This window comes from Varanus komodoensis, unplaced genomic scaffold, assembly GCF_004798865.1.
Source record: "Varanus komodoensis strain SLA01 unplaced genomic scaffold, ASM479886v1 scaffold4, whole genome shotgun sequence".
In the NCBI taxonomy this organism is placed as follows: domain Eukaryota; kingdom Metazoa; phylum Chordata; class Lepidosauria; order Squamata; family Varanidae; genus Varanus; species Varanus komodoensis.
In genome coordinates this window covers 11,899,329-11,920,697 of record NW_025335941.1, presented here as the reverse complement: position 1 = coordinate 11,920,697, position 21,369 = coordinate 11,899,329, and the positions used below count along the sequence as shown (strand labels likewise).

The 21,369-nt window shown below is 40.9% G+C and overlaps 1 protein-coding gene across 1 annotated transcript in view; it reads right to left on the bottom strand.

The window, feature by feature from the left end:
* The window catches only part of DSCAM (DS cell adhesion molecule), a 377,225-nt gene that overhangs the window by 48,736 nt on the left and 307,120 nt on the right, over nucleotides 1–21,369 (bottom strand). The window contains exons 21-26 of the mRNA XM_044441999.1: nucleotides 17,302–17,455; nucleotides 10,006–10,123; nucleotides 8,199–8,362; nucleotides 7,513–7,611; nucleotides 5,723–5,911; nucleotides 2,397–2,687 (exon numbers count right to left, since the gene is read on the bottom strand). Coding sequence (XP_044297934.1) covers nucleotides 2,397–2,687; nucleotides 5,723–5,911; nucleotides 7,513–7,611; nucleotides 8,199–8,362; nucleotides 10,006–10,123; nucleotides 17,302–17,455 — 1,015 coding nt within the window. The remainder of the gene's footprint in view (nucleotides 1–2,396; nucleotides 2,688–5,722; nucleotides 5,912–7,512; nucleotides 7,612–8,198; nucleotides 8,363–10,005; nucleotides 10,124–17,301; nucleotides 17,456–21,369) is intronic.

Sequence of the window (21,369 nt, the reverse complement as noted above, 5' to 3'; positions counted from 1 at the left end):
GATCATTCAGCTTACAAACACCCAGAAGGGCTAAATCAGTGGCTGATTGTAATTTACCCTATTTATAAATTCTGCAAGTAGCTTATTTATAAAATACCCAAAGCAGCATACAAGTTAAAGCTTTAGAACAGGGGCATGTAGGCAACCTGGTGCTATCCATAAGTTTTGGACACTAGCTCCAAAATACCTAACCATTGGCTATGCTGGCTGAGGCTGATGGGAGTTGTAGCCCAAATTAACTAAAGGGTAACAGGTTGCCTAAAGTCACAATCCCATGCAAGTTTAGGCAGAAACAAGTCCTACAACTCTGTGCATGTCCCAGCTGGGACTTTTTTCTGTCTAAACTTGCATAGGGTCACATCTTAAATTTGCCTTAGAATGATACGGCCAGAATAAGGTATACTTCACTTTGGTACACCTATGGCTACTGAAGAAAAAATTCATTCTGCATTGTTAGGCAGATACACGCACACCAACACATGTATATGCATACCAGCCATTGCAGAGGAGCCTGTGTGCACCACCTGTGATTAGGAATGTGTGATTCAGGGTTGGGAATCCATCAGCTTCCCTGAGCTCTGCTCTCTGGACCCCTTTGTGGAGGCACAGAGTCGAATTCCTGGCAACCAAGTCCAACATTCACAGGGCTCTTGCTAGGAACCAAGGTCCACATACTGTGCCAGCAGTATGCGCTCATGTGCCCAAGCGGCTGCTCAAGCAGTGGTGGCTTCTCATGCTGAAGTAGGCTTGGCCATGGGGCACCCACCAGGAAAACAACCCCCCAACTGTTGCTCAAGAAGCATGTCTCTTCTGCACCAGCCATGGCTGCCTTTTGGGCTGCTGCTGCTGACATGGAAGAAGGTTACAGTTTGCGCAACCAGGGCTCAGGAAGTGTTTGTGGACTTTCTCTTGGCTTGCCTCTCTTTGGAAGACCAGGCAAAGCAAAAGAGGCATCCTATGACTGCCTGGAGAGATGATTCTGACAGTGTTTGTCCCATCCCTATTCTAAGGTACGTAAGTATATTTGCAATTAGAAACTCATTCAGGTTTACTATGTATTTCTGTGCACTGAGAATTTAATATCCTCCTAACAGATTTTAACTATTTGTTAGGATGTTTTAAAATGACACATTGGCCAGGAAAGTTGGGAGCTGAAGTCCAAAGCATGGACTCCTGCCCTCTATGTGCAGAGACCATGTCAATCCTTTGGATTGTACACCTTCCCATTATGTTAAGTGTGCATGGAGTAACAGTACTAGCATTATATTTGTGTTGCTGTACATGCAAAGCTTGACTTGTACACACAACTCATGCTATATGGAAAAAGCAAAATGCTTTCTTTCAGATACAAGTTAGCCATAGTCATTTGGGACTAATCAAGTTCAATACACAAGAATCCCAAAGCTAGTGAGGCTGATTGCCCCCCCCCCCCACAATCCCAGGGGCTACTTTAATTTCCAAAGACTGGGGCTCAGGGGCTTTTCATACCCTCCATAGCTTAATGGTAGGTTGTGTAGACAATGCTGAGCTAGATGGACCATTGATCTGGATCACCATTAGATAGGTTCCTATGCTACTATAAGGATGCCTAATAAACTTGATGAGATCTAGCAGTAACTGCTTTAGGGCACTATTGTATGCATGCTCCAACAGGAAAAAAAGCCCAGCTGTTTCCACCTGTCCCAAGTGCAGGAGAGAGGATTCATATCGTAAAAACTTGTCTTCATGCTAGTATCCAGATCTAGATTGGGCCTCTATCCCTTCTCTAGAGGATTAATTAATGATAATAATAATTGATCTAGCTGCTACATTCAGATTTAAAGTCAGGTCTTTCTGACCCACAATTACTTAATAAGCCAAATCTTAATTGTACCATCACTGAATATTTTTGATATATTGGCAACTTGGGCTTCTGGTTGAACAAACTGAAACTATTTTAAGGGCACAATCTTATACAACTTTAGATAGAAAATAAGTTTACATAGTTTTTCTGTCTAAATATGTACAGGATGGCATCCTTTGTACTGAAGTGAATATTTATGGTAGTTTAAGGGTAAATAAACAAGTGTTTGTGTGAAACACTGAGACTGGTTTCCTGGAACAATGAGAGATGATAACTGGAGAAGTTCATTGCACTAAATTGAGCTGTAGCACTTCATTGCAAAATATAGCTATCAAAGAAGACTACCACAAATTCATACATATAACAAATCGTTCCATGTGACAAAAGGCAGATGGAATTTCAGACTGAAAACATCTTTACTGATTTTTTCTTCTGGTTGCTACAGAGGCCATATTGCAACACACAAAATTAATTGGCACTTAAATTGCATTATGTGAAATTAAATTATTTATGATTGTTCTGCATTAAACAGCAATGAAAGCTATGCACTTACTTCCATCATAGTTGAGTGTTGCAAATTTGGCTTGTTTTTCGGCGCAGCCAGCACTGTTGCAAACCCTCATCTGCAGCTCATACCAAGTTGCCTCCTGAAGGTCATACACAATATATGATTTTGTAAGAGAGGTTCGTTGAGCTGTTGTCCATACCGTGGTCCCAAATGGCCTGTATTCCAGAGTAAAGGAGGTAATTGGACAACCACCATCATTCCAGCCAATAAGGTTCAACCTTACTCGAGTGGTGTTAATACTGGCAAAGAGTTCTTGTTCTTTTGAAAATTGTGGTTCTACAAGAGAAAAACATATCACTGTAAATAGTTATAATAGCTAGCTAGCAAAACAAAGTGGTTTCCTAATGTCTCAGTTGGCAGGACTTACCTTTAACTTACAAGATGGGAATCCTTCATATAACATTATGCTTATATATTTTTGAAAAATCCATCACCTGACCCTATTTCTTTCCCTTCTTCTGCCTCCTTTCCTTTCTTTCCATTCATATTTCTTCTTTCATCTCTTTTTTTCCATGACTCCCCAGATTTTCTGGAGAAGGATGGTATAGTAATGACAGGGCAAGGCTGGTCCTAGAAGTTGTTTTATTTTATTATTTTCATTATTGCATCTATACCTCACCTTTGTTACTTTTCAAAGGAACTCGAGAAGCCATACATGATCCTTCTATTCTCTGTTTTATCCTTGAAAGAGCCCTGTGAGTAAGATTAGGCTGAGGGTCAATGACTGTCTAAGTCACTGAGTGAGTTTGGTGGTCAATTGGTAACTAGAATCCAAATCTCTCCGGGACCCAGCCCAGACCTAGATCAACACCCTAAATGTCACAACATGCTGGCTTTCCAAATGGATGCAATGTAATATCTAGGAAGTAGCTTTACCGCGCAATCCCAGAGTGACATTCTTGTAACACTGGGAAGGATGTGTGGCATAGCTCTCAGATGGCATAGAGATACCCCCAGTGCCTCTCCAAATATTGCAGAGAATCCTGGGATGTAGAACCTTTTGATTATGTGCTACAAGGAAATGGACCCTTAAAGAATTAAAACAAGAAATGGCAGCAGCTCTCCTAATGTAACTCATTCTAAATGAAGATGCAAATCAGATATAGCTAATAAGAAGTCACTTAATCATATTGCAAAGAAGTGATGCTTAAAGATTTTATTTCACCTGCATTTTAATTGAACCAACCCAATTTGCATTTCCCTGACTCATATGCAAATCAGAAATACAATTTTCTTTAAACTTACTTTTCCAAATGTGGTGGACTTATGATAAAATTAAAAGATTTTGGAAGTTGATACATGCAGAAATAAAAAACCCCTATAAAATCAACTTTCCTATGAGTCCTAAGAATATGCTGCAGAATATAATGTCAGAGACTTTTTAAAAGAACTTGTCAGAGTTATTTAAAGATGTGACAACTGCCGCAAGAATTACAATTGCTTCTAATTGGAAAATAGCAGAATGTCCAACAATTGAAGATTGGAAAAATAAGTTGGCAGAGTGTGCATGATGGCAAAATTAACTAATTATGTAAACAAAAGACTGATTGAAGAGTTTAATGATAAATGGAAATTCTATTATATGCAGTTTGATTAATATAGAACACAAGGAAGCTTGCTAAAATATTGTTGATGATTTATAATTGATTCAAAGTGACTGGAAAATCTGTTGGTTTAGAGAATTATAATTATCTTTTCTGTGAGCTTCAGCAAAGTACTAATTGACAGAAAGACAGAAATTTTGGGGGAATTTGCAAGTTATGAATGTATATATTTGTTTAAGATCCCTTGGCATTCTTATTTTTCTCTTACATTTTTCTGCTTCTCTTTATTTCTTTTAAGAAAAGAATATAAAATTTAAAAATCCTGGCTGCTTTTGATTTAATTTATTTCCTTCCTGGGAATATTGAACACTCAATCCTATGTCAAATGTACAATATGAAAAACCTTTACACACTTTATTTGGAAAGCTTGCTGCTGGTCCACAAAATTTTGACTGTCATTTTCAACATGAATGTTACCATTTTGGAGGCCTATTGGTCTGCTGAAAGGCAAGCTGCCCCTTCCAGAAATAGCCTGTTGAACAACATGAAGTGTGCTCTATTCCCTGCGATTCTCTTGGAGAGTCAAATCACACCATCCATTATGTGATAAATGATCTTTTTAAGGGCACAGTCTTTAGATTGCTGGCTGAGGAATACTGGTTGTCATGGGGCTTTTCTGCCTGGATATGCATAGGATGGTATCTTCAAAGATGCAACTTCCACTTTAAAGAAGAAATATTTCATTCCTGCTTGTATGTAGCCCAGAAGATCACCAAAATAGGAATGGGGCGGGTGCAGTTCCCCTGTTTTGGCACAGCATTAGCTTGTGTGCATCAAAAATCCAGAACGCTGAAGGGACAGCTTGAGAGTACTTCTTTTTGGTTTATAGTACAAACAAGTACAAAATACTCTTCCCAAATTACATTAGATGCAGACAGGCCTTATGGTTTTTGTTGATGACAAGAGTAACATAGAATGTGTATAATACAGTAAGTTCAGGACACTTCACATACATGAAACATCATAGTAACAACCTTGGTCAGTATTATTATCCCCCAATTACAGATGGAAGGCTCAGAGGTGACTTGGCTTGCCTCCAAGCGAGATCATGAATAAGGTGAGATTTCAGCTGGGGACTTTCTTCTTACAGCTTTTGCTTTAGGCCACCACACTCAACTAGTTTCACTGCATGATCTCTCTGCAGTACATGACACAGAGACTAAGCCTTGGCATCTGTAACTGATGTGGCTAATATATTAAGATGCATTCTGTTGGATCCTGCTACATCTCGCTAACACGTGTTTGTCTAAGTTGGCTGGTGGTTGCAAGAATAAAGCAGTTAAAGCTTCTTTGAAACATGTTTTGGAAATGTCCAGGAGTCCTCCTTTTGGGGAAGAGGTCATATGTTTTATATTGGAACACCATTAACATTTATTTATGAAGATATTTTTTAAAGCTATCTATTTCCTGGAAGCTATTGCACAGTGGCCACATCCTTTTCACAACTTCAAGACTGATACTGTAACTCTGGAAGCATAAACTCTCAACTCCTATAATACAACAGACAACCTTGCAATATATTTGAACATATGATGTATGGATGCCACCTGTGACTATTTCTTTTTGGTATGTATATGCACACATGCGCACGCACACACGTTTCATATATATGCAGTGAAACTGATATATTGAAGTCAATGCAGCCATATTTTTATTTCTTTTCTGGACATTTTATAATAATAAATTAAAAACAGTGATTCCAAGTACCTTTGCCAAGTGTTTTGGCCTCTATGATTTCACTGATGCGTCCTGGTCCCACTCCATTTTGAGCAGTCAATGTAAACTTGTACCAGGTGCCGCATTTTAATGTCTCCAAACGGTAGGAACGTTCACTAGGGCTGATGGGAAAACTGCCCCACTGTTCGCTGTTGTCCTCTGAGTACTGCAGAATATAACCTGCCAAAGATACAATGACATCATTTGGTATTACAGCACATCCTGACTACTAGGTGAAGGAGATAGGTGAGTCAAGAGTTGTCTTCATAGTAGAGGTGGGTATTAGGAGTCTAGAAATTCTCTACCACAGTCCAGGAGTGTCTCACTAGCTCCTGGTGTTTGCAGCTTACCCCTGCTCCCCCAGGTGTGGGCTATAAATAAAAGCTCTGTGGCCAAGGTGTGGTCATGGTAGCAGGACCACTTCTCAAACACAAAATGTTTGCTCCCCTGCTGTTTCAGTTCCTAGCAAGTTTGACCTGTTGGGTTTCGCACTTATTATGGAAATGTGTCAGCAATTAAGCACTAGTTAGCAGTGACTCCTCCTCTGATAGTTCTTCCTTTGGTCTTCTGGGTTCTTCCATTGCTGGTCTCAGTTATTATGCTGGCTCCTCAGGCTGAACTTCATCAGGTGATGGCACACCTTCAGCCTCTTCCTGCCAGCCTCCTCTCTGGGTATGCTAGGCAAGAAAGGTCTGTGAAAAGGCATACAAGGAACTTGGACCAGTGTCCATGCTCTTGCCCACACTTGAGATGGCTGGGAAGAAACATCTGCACAATCTCACTTTCCAGATCTTCCAATGGTTTTCCAGTACTGGCATTTGAAAATATCGTAAACATGTCTAGAACAACACTGCTCAGTTGAACTCATGGTTGTTGGCATGGCCTGCTAATCAAGTCTATGGCCCGGTTCATGGAATTAAAAAATTGGGTAGTGACTTGCTTTAATCCTCAGTGCATCCTTTAATTTTCAGCATGGCTTGATTGAGGAGAAACAATCCTCAAATAACCCATGGGCTGTTGTAGAGTTATCTGAAGGATGTTCACCCTACAAACAAGCCATGGCACCTGGTTTTGGACACCATGACAAGCTGTGCACAGGATAATAAGTAAGGAAACAGTGCCTGGGATGTGCAGTGGATTAAAATGGTTCCAAACAGCCCTATATAAGTGGAGGCTACTTTTCATTTGGTTTTTGGATAATCTTTAAAGCAGCATTCCCCAAAAATCTTGAAGGAGAATGAGTGTACATGTTTGCTTGTTCCATCACTCTGACCGTTCAAAACTCACTTCATTTTATGTCTGGCTTAGATAAACGGTTGCTTTTAATGGTTTAGATCTAGAGTAAGTCATACTTTATAAAACTTAATAGAGGTTAAGTTAGTCAAGGGTAATCTGCCCAAAAATTTTCAAAGAAACAAAAGCACGACTAACTTTATCGGATTCCAGTGCAGAGTTACTAAAGAAAGATGGTTCAGGCCATTGCCTGGCGGAGATGATTGGGACAGTGATGCCCCATGTGAACTGGGGAGACCCATCACTTGGGCTTGTGGCATTTACATGCTACTAAATGAACTGTGTGCAACTGAATCAAATCCCTGGCATCTCGGACTTCCATGAAACAGAATTCCCCATAATAATCACCACTAAGCAGGCCTAGAAAACAGATTTGGCTTTCCCTCACTCAAAACTAGCAAGGCCCCCTATTAGGTTCCAAAATGCCAAGAGTGAATTGCTTCTTTGCAACAGAATGAGGCAATCAAAGCAGACCTCTGTGCGGTTACCTCGGATGGAGCTGCCCCCATTGTCTCCGGGTATCCAGGAAAGGGTGATGGAGGAAGAAGTGGTTTTGGACACAGTGAGTCTAGGCTGGTCTGGAGGAACTAGATAAGACATAGTTTAAAAAAAGAAATGTAAATCAAATGATTCTGTTTAACTTCAAACTGTACTCAAAGACATTTATTAAGGAAATGTTTGCAGCTGGGGGAAAAAAGCAAATCGTAACTGTCAATGTGCCTAATAATTTGACATCTTCAGTTAAGAATTAGCAGACACCTTCTCATTCTTGTAGATATTTAAATGTTATATATATATATATATCTGGCATTTCTTAACTGTAATGTTGCCTTTGCCTTTTCCATCACTACAATCCCTGCACAAGTAGCTGGCAAAACATGCCCCCTGCACTTTGGTTCCACCGAACACTTTTGTCACAAATCACTGCATACCTGGCACATCCATGGATTGACACTAATGTCAGTGAAAGCAACCACTAGTTGTGAAAATTAACAACCAAGTCTGTTGCATGAAGTAAGCAAGTCTGATTCTGAAAACATCAAATGATGGTCTCCAAAGTATTCTTACTGACATACAAGTAATTACTGAAATAACCATTAAGGTGCTGAAATAACCATTACAGTACCATTAAGTTCACAAATAGCCATAATGGAAAAAGATACTATTAGCTTACCCTGAACCTGCAAATTCAGAATAATTTCATCTGATCCCCAGTTGTTAGTGGCCACACAGCTGTAATATCCCGAATCCTCTGCTTTTACAGTGCGAATAACAAAGCTTCCATTACTAAAGATGCTTCTTCGCCCATCAATCATCACTAGACTGGGTGTCCCGTTACTACCTCACAGGAAACAAAATTCATACATTAAAGAGGTTACAACCAACATTACTAAGGGCTGGGGTTATTTTCAAAAGCCAGGCAAGCAAGGTGGGGGCTTGAGAAGCAGGAGTCTGGCTGTTGCGTTGCCCTGAGCACACGTGGCACCAGGACCACAAGGGGTGCAGATCATGTCAAGGAAGGAGGCTGAGTCTGGAAACCACTCTCCCCGTTTGCAGCATGAGGACTGAAAGGTTGCCTGGATGCTGCCAGAACCTGTGCCATGGGACTGCAGCAGTGCAAGTGCAGATGTACTAAACTTTATGATGACACTCTTATGCTGTAACTCCTCTTAGCCGAATGGCAAACCGGGCATGCGCCTGACATCACAGCTAGGACAAGAGATTTTGAGTCACTCTTGCAGCAGATATCTGGCTTTGCGATTCCTGTTGACTTGAAAGTAGACCAAAAGGCACAACAGGAGCTTTCTTTTGTCCACCTGCTGGTTAGAGTCTGTCTGTATTACCCAATACCTAATATGTTGCTGCCTCCTACCAAAAGGGGATATATTGCAACACTCCCAAACTTGGATTTCTTGTTACATTCGCCAGGGATTCCTACACACTGACTACATATTTAAATTAATTGTGAGACCAGTCTAGGGGTGGCTGGAGGTTGAGAGAGACTTTAGCAAGAAATGGCTGTTTCTCTACTATCAGTGGCACCCAAAGCAAACCCTGTCAAGACTGCTTTCCCAGGAAAATGGACTGTTGTCACACTTGTGCTTTCCTGATGTAGACTATGCAACTATAAAATGCTCAGGTTTGTAGGAAACAGCTTTGTCTCTGCATAGCACAGCAAAATTAGACAAAGGTAAAGAAGAATGCAGGTGTCTTCCATTCCTTCCCTAAGACTTCACCTCACTCCTCCCGCAACAGGCCTAAACTACATAGTGGTGCGCCTTTTACATGCTGATTGAAGCTCTGAGGAGAAGCTCTTTTCTTGCAGGGTTGGTATGTGCTGCAACATTAAGTTGTGGATTCCACTTGTAGTATCAGTCCAATCCAAGATTCAGGATATCACAGGGAGAGAAAGAGAGCATGAACAACAAAAATAGGTAGTCCCCAGGTTATTAACATCTGGGTTATGAACAACCTGTACTTATGAACATGCAGACTGCCAGAAAGCCTATATGAATACCTCCAGTGAAAAGTCATGAATATTTCTAGGGAACTATGCAATGCATTTGGCAACACATGATCAGTTACAATGTAGTTCTCTAGATATAGTCATGACTATCTCGAGGAAACTACACAATGCATTTGGTGACACATCTGTCAGTGGCCACGTAGTTTCCTACAGACAGTCGTAGAAACCCATTTCCTTAGACCAAAATTTTTTATGTTCTCCAATAAGCTCTTCAACACCTCAGACAAAACTTCGGCTGAGGTGCTCATAAGCCTTGTGCTCCATCAAGAACTGGAATCGGAAGCTCAGCTAGCTCTGCTGCTGTACAGAGACCCATTGAGACTAATTCACCATGCATTAAAGTATGTGGAATGTAATAACTGGGCACTGGACTACCTATTTACATACAGAGATGAACAGAACAGTAGAGCACCAAAACAATGTCAATCCAGATGCACACATAGTTGCTGGTTACCTTTCTTTCATCCATTTTACAGTAGGAGCAGGATCTCCAACAGCCTTACAAGGAAGAATAATGTCCTTCATCCATGGAGTTGTTACTGTGCCACTGAATGTCAGAATTCTGGCCGGAGCTGAAGTATGGGACAGAAAAGGGTTAAATGGAGAATGGCATGGCTGTGCATTCTTTGTGTGGGGCAGGGGGGGGAATAGAAGAAATTAAATAGTTAAAACAAAATTTCAGATGCTTCTGGCTATGTGTATATGAATCTAATTAAGTTCAATTCACATTACCAGGCTGTTTAACAGAATACAAATTGTATATTTTATTATGTACGCAAAACATGGCATGTGTGTGAGGGGTGGGGGCACATGGGAATGGACTGAGTGTGCTTCCAGATGAAGCTTTGAGGATGCAATCACACTGCCTCCTCGGTGGAATTTTATGGAGAGGGGTTGGTGGGGGCCAGAAGTTACTGTCTTCCATTTGTCCTCTGTCCATATTTTCCCACTGCTTCTTTTATGTCACCACAGAAAATTCATTAAAAAGAGAAAGACAGAATCAATACAAAACATGTTTTGGTTGGCAGCACTAAGTGCCCTCTGCTTGGAGCCACCTGTTATATGCGCTACGAGCCAGCTTGTATTGGGAATCTGGGTCTAGTAGGCCTTCTCCAACAGCTCTCAGTCGCATTGTTGACTTCATCCATAGTCCTCAAAACGACACAGAAAGAGGAATAGACTTCTGGAACACACTCTACGTGGGGCTGCCTTTGAAGACGGTTCGGATGCTTCAACTGGTGCAAAACAGAGCTGCTAGGCTGCTGACGGGGACTGGGCATTGTTCTCACATAACCCCAGTCCTCCGTCAGCTTCACTGGCTTCCCATTGAAGTCCGGGCCCAATTCAAGGTATTGCTTATGACCTATAAAGCCCTCAAAGGCTTGGGACCTGGTTATCTAAAGGAACGTCTGCATCCATATATGTCCTTCCGCCCCCTACGATCGGCAGCGGATGCCCTTCTCCGGGAACCCTCCGTGAAGGATATTAGGAGGGTGAGTACCCGGAGGAAGGCCTTTTCCGCGGCGGCGCCCCACCTGTGGAATGCACTCCCCAGAGAGGTCCACCTGGCGCCATCATTATTTGCTTTTTGGCGCCAGGCGAAGACCTTTTTATTTAAAAGTTATTTTAATTTTAAATTATTATTATTGTATTTATAGATTTTAATATATAGCCAAGATGGTTCCAGTTTTTAAATTATTGATTGTATTTTTATGGTTCTTTTATGGATGTTGTGAGCTGCCCCAAGGCTTTCTTGCAATGGGGGCGACATAGAAATGTTTTAAATAAATAAATAAATAAATAAATAAATAAATAAAATAGACAGAGACTGAAGAGTTCCATGTGTCCCTACTCCCTTTCCCATTCATCCCATTTGCAAAACTTCTGGATTATGGAAGGTTTTGTCCATGTATGTGTGCAAAATCTAACATCACAATAAAGCACTGATTTCCCATCTTACTCCTTTGTCCTACCTTCTTAATTATAAATTGGGGTTGGGTAAAATCTGGGGGCTGGCAAAGATCCACAGACCCCCCCCCCCATCTACTGAACCCAATGGGGACAGCAGCAAAAATCATGCCAAACCAATCCAGAAACACATTCTACAGTGAATGGAAAGTGGGAATGCACGTCATCCAGGTCTTTCTTCCTTTTCTTTTCTTTTGGCGCTGTGGCAGGGGCCACACAAATTGCTCACCCATGCCACAAACAGCTTTTAAACAAAGGAAATGAGGAGGGAAAAATAAATATGAAATGGAAGGAAAAGAGGTGCAGAAGGAGTGAAGGGAACATCAGGAAGGGCTAGTGAACATGTCACAATCACCTCTGCAGTTCAGAAGACTTCCAGAAATTTATTCCAGATCAGGGCACATTTGCCCAAGGTCTTGTGAGGGCTATATAAAAATTTGCCTCTAACTCTTGATTATAATATATCTTATACTGATGAGGACTGCTCAATATTTTCAATGTTGTAATACTTTTTTCTTTACAATTTGTATATATTTGCAGACAGAATGCCTTGTTGGATATTGCCAGGGTGGCTTATTTTATACTGTATTGTTGTATTGTTGTATTTTTGTATTTTACTGTTGTATTTTACTGTTGTATTTTACTGTTATTGTTGTATTTTTAATTTAATATTTATATTTTTAATTTATATTATAATTATTTTAACTTAGTGATGTAAGCCGCCCCGAGGCTTCGGCGAATGGGGCGGCATAAAAATGTTTTAATAAATAAATAAATATTAATATTAAGTAAGCCATTCTGGGAGCCTTTCTGGCAGAAGAGTGAGGTTAAAATGTTCAAATATTTGTAGAGGAATGCACACCAATATGGAAGTATCATAGGAATGGCTCCAGTGATTTAGTCTATTATGCATCTTGTAAAAGAATCTTCTATTTCCTATTCTATACATTACACATTTCAAATCAGTACAAACAAACATCTTTATTAACTTCTGACAGCTGGCAAAACAACTCAAGTTCATCACTTACAATGTTTTGTTTCTTAAATCCATATTTTCTAGTCCTTGACAGAACCCAGGCCAAGAGTGGATTGGTGGGAAATGTCAATGTGTGTGTATATATTTCTATTTATACCAATAGGGAAAAAAATCCTAAAATCAGGCCAATTTTGACAGTTAAGACAACCTACAGATCAGCACCTTTAATGAAATATAATCATTACATCAAAATAATGCTGAACTAGGAACTGTTGGAAATTTAGATCAGAGTGAAGGAAGAATAAACCGCACAAAAGATATGCAACAGGATCACTGGGCATTGCTAGTGTAACTGATGGAGTTATGAAAGGAATTTCCTCTGGCCTCGTCACAGCAAGTCATGGGTCAGCTAAGCTTTCAGCCAATCATGCATAGCAGAGTCCTGATAGCCTTTCTTACTCTCTTGTAAGCATGTGTGGTCCTGATTTATACTGGAACTATGGCATTCTGGGATGGGAGGGTTAAACCTTTCCTACCTGTTTTAACCCCCAGGGAGAGAGTTTTAAAAATGAATAAAATATCTCAATTGATTTCTCTCTCTCTTTTCTTCCCCCAGTTGGGGAAGTTTAATTTTCAGGAAAAACAGGTCAAAGGAAAAGTTTAGCCTCTCCCTGCACCCCAATCCAAAAGGGGCTGCCTTTATGCTTACACAGCTAGGTGTAATCTGTCAAATATTTAGTTTGGCCCCGAAAGAGGAATAAGTGATCAAACCGGTACTAATTGATGACAATTCTCAGTTCATCAAGTAGCTGACACTGGACAATCTCACTCAAGCGTTTAGGAAAATCAGCAGCTCAATTAGGGAACTTGAAGGCACATTTATCAGAAACAAAGATGTAAGTGTACTGTTATGTCGCAAAGTACACATTTGAAAAACTGAAATGGTGCCTTTCCCCACCTTATATAACTCAGAGTTTCCACACATTTCTCAAAGCAACACCCAATTCTAGTAGCAGTAGCAGCCAAGGAACCCCACCTACACTGTGAGTAAAACAATCATTTCTGGGTCACATTTTAAAAAGGAAATCCCTGAGAAACATTTATTGGTTGCTTTCTAATGCAACTGGTGGTAACTTCAAATGCTACCACAATATGCTTAATTTGTTACAGTACTGTGATGAATATGAGAATCCCTTCTAATAATGGGTTCTACTGACATCAGTACATTTTAAAACCATATATTTATTAAAAATAGTCAATGGTCAGTTTTATAGCAGATTGTTCAATGTAGTCTGGTGGAAGCCTGTACAGCTTTCATGAATCATGACATTAGCTTAGAAATTCTAAGTTAGTTTGAGATGCTCATTACTGGCGTGTTAATTCTTGAAATGATGCCTGAATCCTACACATTTTTGCCCTGGTCCTGTGGTATCTTTGATATTATCACAGAAGAGAGCATTGCAAGCTTATAACTTCCATATGCCACACTGGGGATTGCACAAAATTTCCCTGTGGAGTATTCCTAATTATGGCTCTAATTTCACTCCTTTCCTCTCTTACTTTAACTTGTTAAATTTGTTCCAAAGCAAACTCAGTGTAGGTGAACTGGTCTTTCACGTGGTTCAGTTCCTGTTGACCTGAACCAACCTGAATTCCTCCTCTTTCAACAGAATGTGGTGAGGCTAAAATGCGGATGGGAAACAAATATGACTAAAATTAAAAAAAAAAGGTGGGCACCCTTTTCAAAATAAGTGGTAAAAGTCAGGATCTTTCTCATGTCACAGATATGGGAATGTCAGGGAAATATCGAAAGCCTAGGAAACATGGGAGATTGATGGGTACTGTGCGAGAAGGGGATGATAAAGGGTGGCTTTTAAACAAATTCAATAATAAATAAACAAATTTCAAATGCCATTTCCCCACTCTTCCCCTCCATGGGCGAGGTGGTGCTACAAAGGCTGAACCACAATTTTGCAGGGCAGGGCAGCTTCAGCATCAGGAGAACAGCTTGTCCACTCTGTTTCAGCCTGAACTTTTTAGCACTTATCCATGGATACTGAACCTGTTTAGAGGATTCGGTTCAGCACCATGGGTACTTCCTTGAAAGCTCAAGCTAAAATTCAAAACCCAGAGCGAATACATGGTCTGACCCCACTGACCTGGGAGCCAATGGGCCCCTATGGATCTTGGCCACTCTATGACTGCTGCAGCTTGGTAGGAAGTGGGCCCCAAACAGTGTCTAGAAAGCCAGGGAGGAAGGCACTGGTTGGGCAGGCAGCACAGAAGTGGAGCAAAGAGGAAGGAGGGCACAAGCAAGCAGAACGGAGGGGAGGCCTGCACTGTGGGGGAACCAGCAGCCCAGCCTCACTGGCTCCACAAATGGAGCCAGTCAAATGCCTCTAAAGAGCACCATGGGAGGTTGGGGCAAGGAAATAGCAGCCACAGAAGCATGCCAATGCTATGACATGAGTGTAATAATGGGAGCTGTAGGAGAGAAGGAGGATTACCTTCACCATCATCTTGCCAAAGGGAAGGTGAAAATTCTCCAGTGGGATTCCAGTGGCAAATGCAGGAAACATTCTGTTCCATCCTATGCCATCAACTGGTTGCTAACTTTATTTGGTGGCAACCTGCAAATATCTGAGCATTTTCCTAGGAGCAGGTAGGTGCGAAAGTCCACGACAGCAATTTTTCAACTGTAGTGGTTCAGCTAGTTAATGTCAGATTTTGGGCTTAATGGTTTTTATTGGAAGCAATGTTTTAGGTGGCTGGCTCTATTCAGTTGTGAAGCCCAATTAACTATTAATATTTTTTCTTCTCCCTTCTCTTGCTGCCTGTTGGCCCATACTTAACAGGTTCTTCTAAATTCCTGATGTGTCCCAGCAAAAGGGAAACAGATGCAAGATACTTTGATAATACTAATAATATTAATCATCATCATTCAGTATTCTAAGCCTGTGCAATTTCTCCTGTTAAACTCATTAAAATCATAATGCCAACATGACTAAAGGAATAAAATGGAGTTTGCCAGCCCAGGTGCTAACCTGTTTGCTCCTGTCCCGAGCAACCGCTGCTCTCTGGATGGTCATTACTGCTCCCCAGAACTACCTGTCCCTGGATCTCAGCATCATGGTCCACAGCAATGACTGAGGGAGGGCAGGGACCAGAGGGAGGAGAACCCTTTTCCCACTGAGATCTTTTACCTAGACCTCATCCATAAGTGAAGAAAGAAGTCTTTCCCAAAAAGTTATTTCAAACCTAAGACATGCATAACTTTTTCTAATGGTCACCTTGACATGAACAGCATGAAGCTACGTAATTCAAGAGGGCAGTTTTAATTTTGGAAAACTGCAGCTATAATCCTAATTTTTAGACAGAAAAAAGACCCTGGTCAGCCATATTGCCTAGGAATGCTGGGGACTGTAGGTCCTTTTTTTGTGGGGGGGGGGCTCTAAGCAGCTTAATAGAAACCCTGTGGGAATCACCGTATTTGTAGCTTTGTGCATCTGAGAGGTGATGTGTCGTGTGTTGCATTTTCTTGCCTTACTCTGACCAATGATAAAATTAGGGTTGTTAGTATACATTACTGGGCAGTGTGCTAAAAATGGAACTGAAAAGTACCAACAACCAAGCTGTCAGTCTGCCAAGTATTTTGATAAGAAATAACTCATATAGAAGAACAGACCACAGGACCAAAACCCATTTCACACTAATTAGACCAACACGAGAACAGGCATTACTATCAGACGTCATTGGGATATTTAATCTCAGTGGGTTTTTATTCTGACCAAATAATATTTGAAAGAAAGTCATACAAAGCAGTCCTTGAAGGACAACAAAAAATTGCTTCATAAGACTGCCAGGGAGACTGCTGAGATCCATAAAAGAAGGAAGGAAGAAAATTATTCTGTGAGCTGTATGATTGTCCTGAAATCATGTGCTCACAGCCTCTTCAAGGAAAACTGTGGCTTCTCCAGAGAATTGTTCCACTAAAAAATTTAATTAAAGTTACAGAAAAAAATCAGTTCTGTTGATCAAAAGGAAGAGAAGTAAATGAAGCCTAGCTAATGAAATTACATTATATTGCTAGCAAATACTTGTGTGGCACCAGAAGCACAAGGCTCAGGATAGTTAAGTGCTTTCAGAAGAAACCTGCTTATTTCCATTTCAGGGTATAAAGCAGCTTCTTCAGCTCTATATCATGCTGCTTTTGTACATTTTGCCGTCTTGGATCCAAACATGTTGCTGCAGTTGTAAGAACCAGGTGCTTACCCCTTCTTAAGGAGGAGGAAGCTTGGGATTCCTCTTAAACCCTGATACTTGTCTGTCATCCTCTGTGGCACGCATCATTTAACTTTCTTTGCCTGCAAGGCCCTTCCACAGCACACCGGCAGCCACATGATTGCCAGACAGGGACCTGATCCAGAGAAGCGAGCTTTTCACCTTTCACCTTTCGCACCATGAATAGGTTGCACAGCGATGCTGTCACAGGTCCTTTCCCCCATCTTCCTCTCTCAGTTACTGAGAAAGTCCTGCATGAGGCCTGGGGGAGGTCTGGACCGCACCATTCCTGTTGCATCGTGAATGTTAAGGTCGCGCTCGCTGGGCCATGAGCCAGCCTCACTTGCAAATGGACAATTCTGTCTTGGGACTGGAGGCCGGAACCGGAAAGAAGCTCTACAGAATTCAAGGGAATTCCATACAACCAAGTATGTAGGATGGCACCCAAATGGCTTTTCAGTTTCATCCAGCCCAGCAATTGCAGCCAGTTTTACATTGCTCCTTTTCTGAGAGCAGAGCCCTCACCTTTAGCTAATGGTTCCACAGTGATAATTTCACTGCTGTTGCCTCTTCCTGCAGCTGTCACAGCCACCACCCAGACGCTGTATTGTCGATTCCGACTCAAATTAGGGATTCTGTAGGAAAATGAGTCAGGAGAAGCTTCAAACTCGCTGATTACCTGTGACAGAGAGACACATATTTTCAAACTAAAGTAAACAATTTACAGAGAGAGAGACAGAGGAGAAGGAGAAGAAAGCAAGAGTATAGCAGGTAAGAATATTTGCCTGACATCTCAGATAGTTTGGTAATGATAAACCTAGAAATAGGACATGGAGCTGCAAGCCCACCACAGTTAGCTGATTCTCTCCTGTATATACACATTTAAGTGTTTTTTTTCACTACAGTCAGTAAAAACAATTTGTGAGGGCTTTGATGAACACACAGCACTTGCAAATTGGTCCATTTCTTTGATCAAGGAGAACTTGTGGGATTCCAGCTGTTGTTGGACTGAGGCTTCTGCCCACCATAGCCAGCATAGTCACTGTTGAAGCATGATAGGAATTGCAGTCCAACATCTGGAGGACCACAAGATGTATATACTCAAAATTCAGCACAGATGCAAAATTATTGGTTTCTAGCTGCTCACTAAGGCTCAAATTACATGGAACACTGGCAAATGTAGGTGTGGAACCTCCTAAAAAGAGAGGTAAGACATTTCAGTTTATATTTCAGCCATGTATTCTAGACTATTTAGGCATAACCACTTTGCAAATATATACTATATTCCAAATGGGTGGTATTTTGGCCAACTACAGGATCCAAATCTGGACTGAGACACACTCTTAGAATTAATGTAAGAGTCACTGACTGGGCTCATACAACATGACAGCCCAGAAAATGAGTTGAGCATGTGTGAATGAGTTGTCACATTGTGTGAACCCAGGCCTTTTAGCAAGCCAGGAACAGCCCTGAGTTTGGACCCCATCAACAAACCATGTGTTCTCTTTGTGGGTTGTTCATAGTTAACAAGCCATGCTTTTTATAGCGTTGATTTAGTTTGCACAACACAATGACCCATGCTTTAATGACAACCTAAAATACAATGCAAACATATCAATCTTTCTCACATTAGGAGTGGTACCATGACAGTCAAGATGACAGTAAATATGCTAGGAAAGGTCACATCATTAGCATAAAAATTACACACATAATGGGCACTATGACAGCTGTGCCACCAGTGTATTAAAGCTCATGGCACCTCATCAAAGGTGTCAGCAAATCCAAGATGACACACTATGCACGAAATAGAACAAACATAGAAACATAGAAACAGAGCAAGTCAGAAGGGGCCTCCCGGGCCATCTAGTCTGACCCCCAGCTCCAGCCAGCTCCTCTCATGACATGCCCACCATGTGCATGTCCAGTCTATCTTTGAACACCCTCACCAATGGGGCCTCAGCCACCTCCCATGGAAGCCCATTCCATACAGGGTCCTAACTGTCAGGAAGTGCTTCCTGTCATCTAAGTGGAACCTTGGTTCCCTGAGCTTTGCTTTACAAGTGCTATCCAATCTCCTTAAACTCTTACTCTTTGCCTGTACAGTGTAGAAGCTATTACACAAAGCATGTTGCTTTGTTTACTTGTTGTGCAAGTTGATGGGTTTGGGTGAGCAGAATCCAGACTCCTCTGCAGACACCTGGGTGAAGAATGGTGGTATGCTGAGTAGAGGAACTCATCACAGAGGATAAAATTGAAATGCCAAAAGGGGAAGAATGCGGCAGGTACATTAGAAAAGTCAGGCTTACAGAAAAAAAATCCTAACTCTATGTAGATATATTTATGCAAACAGAAAGAGCTCTTCTGTGACTCAGGAGCTGGGTAGGCAGGCACTACCATTCTCTCTGGACTACTGTTTTTGCTATCTCTGTATGGATCATGCATTTGTCTAGTTCCTTATGAGCTTTCTTCACCATAGCTTTCTGTCTCCCAACACACACCTGCTCAGAAGAGAACCTCCCTTCTTCTAAAACTCAGCTTATGATTCACTTCATGACTTGGCTTCTAAGTAGTTAAACAGTTCCCTCCTTTTCAACATCTAACTTTAATTTTAAAAAACTCAGTAAGGAATCGATTTTGCTTCTAATACCCTCCAGGCACATTTATTACAGGGTGGAAGAAAGAAAGTGGGATGGTCAGAGACAAAAGTGGACAGGGCTCCTTTAATGGTTGTGTAGTATAGAAGAGGAAATTTCAGCTGGTGCAGATTGCATGCACACACACCCCCTCATGTAAAAGAAAATGTCTTAGGTATTTCTATATACACAAATTTGATTATGAAAGATTGTAAGAAAGCTACTTTTAGGAAGCTTAATGGGCCCGATGAGTTCCAACAAAGTATCTTTTTAACTGAGGAAAAGAATTAAGATAGTCTTTAGAAAAATGTAGCATGAATGCAAATGAGCAAGATTTGGAATTCATGACCTAAACAGACGTTTCTTTTCAGCTACTGATGATACTTTAATAAGTTATCATTTGAAAGTATACATATAAAGAGGAAAAACAAACACTGGGACACAGTTGTACTCATCTGCCATCTCATATCTAATTGGCACCAAGATATAGTCAGTTCTTGGATTCTCCAGGCCATTCCTGAGCATCTGACAGTGCTGTAACTGTAAACAACCCTTACCTTCTGCAAAGACACTGGGCTATGCATTTGTTTTGAAATGAATGCTGCTAAAATCTGGACATTTTTGCATACTTTCAAGAAGTTAAAATGGGGACAGGGATCAAAGCCGTATTGATTTGTCCCCAAAAAGAAAAATCATAATAGGCTTCTAAATTAAACAAGAACTCTCATTCAAAGAATGTGTATGCTTTTGGACTTGGTTTTAACCTTTTGGTTTTAACCACTCTAAAAAGTTTAGTGTCATCTACAAACTTGGCCACTGCCTACTTCTAATTCCAGATCATTTTGAATAGGTTGAAAAGCACTGGTCCTGATACAGAAACCTTTGGGACACCACTGGTGGCATCTCCCTATTGGAATTAATGACCATTTATTTCCATGCTCTGTCTTGTATTTTAACCAGTTAGTGTTCCATAAGATCCCCCCCCCCATTTTATTCCATGACTGCTTAGTTTGCTCAGGAGTTCTTGATAAAGGATTCTGTCAAAAGTTATTTAGAAGTTCAAGTAAACAATGTCTATTGGATTGTCCTATCTACATGCTTACTGACATTCTCAAAGAACTCCAACAGGTTAGTGAAATCCCCTTGATGATGATGTTTCATGGGAAGCCATAATGATTTTTTCCCCCAGCAGGGCTTGTCCCTGTATGTGCTCACTAATTTTACCTTTAATCATGCTGTCAAGCAGTTTACCCAGAACAGATGTTAAGCTAACCAGCCTGTAGTTTCCTGAATACTCCCTGGATCCCTTTTTGAAAATAGGTGTTAGGATGGTTGTTCTCCAATCCTCTGGTAGGAGCAATAATTTTAGGAACATGCAAATATTTCAGTAAGAAGGTCAGTGATGTCATGCTTGAATTCTTTGATAACTCTAGGATGGGTAAGATCAAAACCCGGTGACTAGCTGACTTATATTTGTCAATAAGGTTGAGAAAGTAATCTTTTGTCACTACTTTCGGCCTTAGCTCTGCTTTTCATTCTCAGCTGCAAACAACTTACAAAAAGAATTCATTCATCTTATCTGCAATCTCATCTCATCCCCACCCCCAGCCCTCATGCTCCACAGTGGCCAAACAACTTCCATGGACACTTTCTTTTGATGAATGTAAAGAAATCTTTACTGTTGGCCTTGATGTTGTTAGCAATATGTTCCACAAATTGTTTCTTTTCTACTCTTACCATCTGCTTGCATCTCCCTTGTCTAAGCTTGTGAACCCATCTGCTCCTTTCATTTGGGCAAGACTTCTATTTCTTTTGAAGGAAGCTTTCTTCTACCTTCCTTGACTCTATGCATGCACCATGCTGGTGATTTCCTGGACTTTGTGCTACCTTTCCTCTTCTGTGGGATGCACATTATCTCTGACTGTATTATATTGCTTTTGTTCGGTTTAGTGTCATAGTG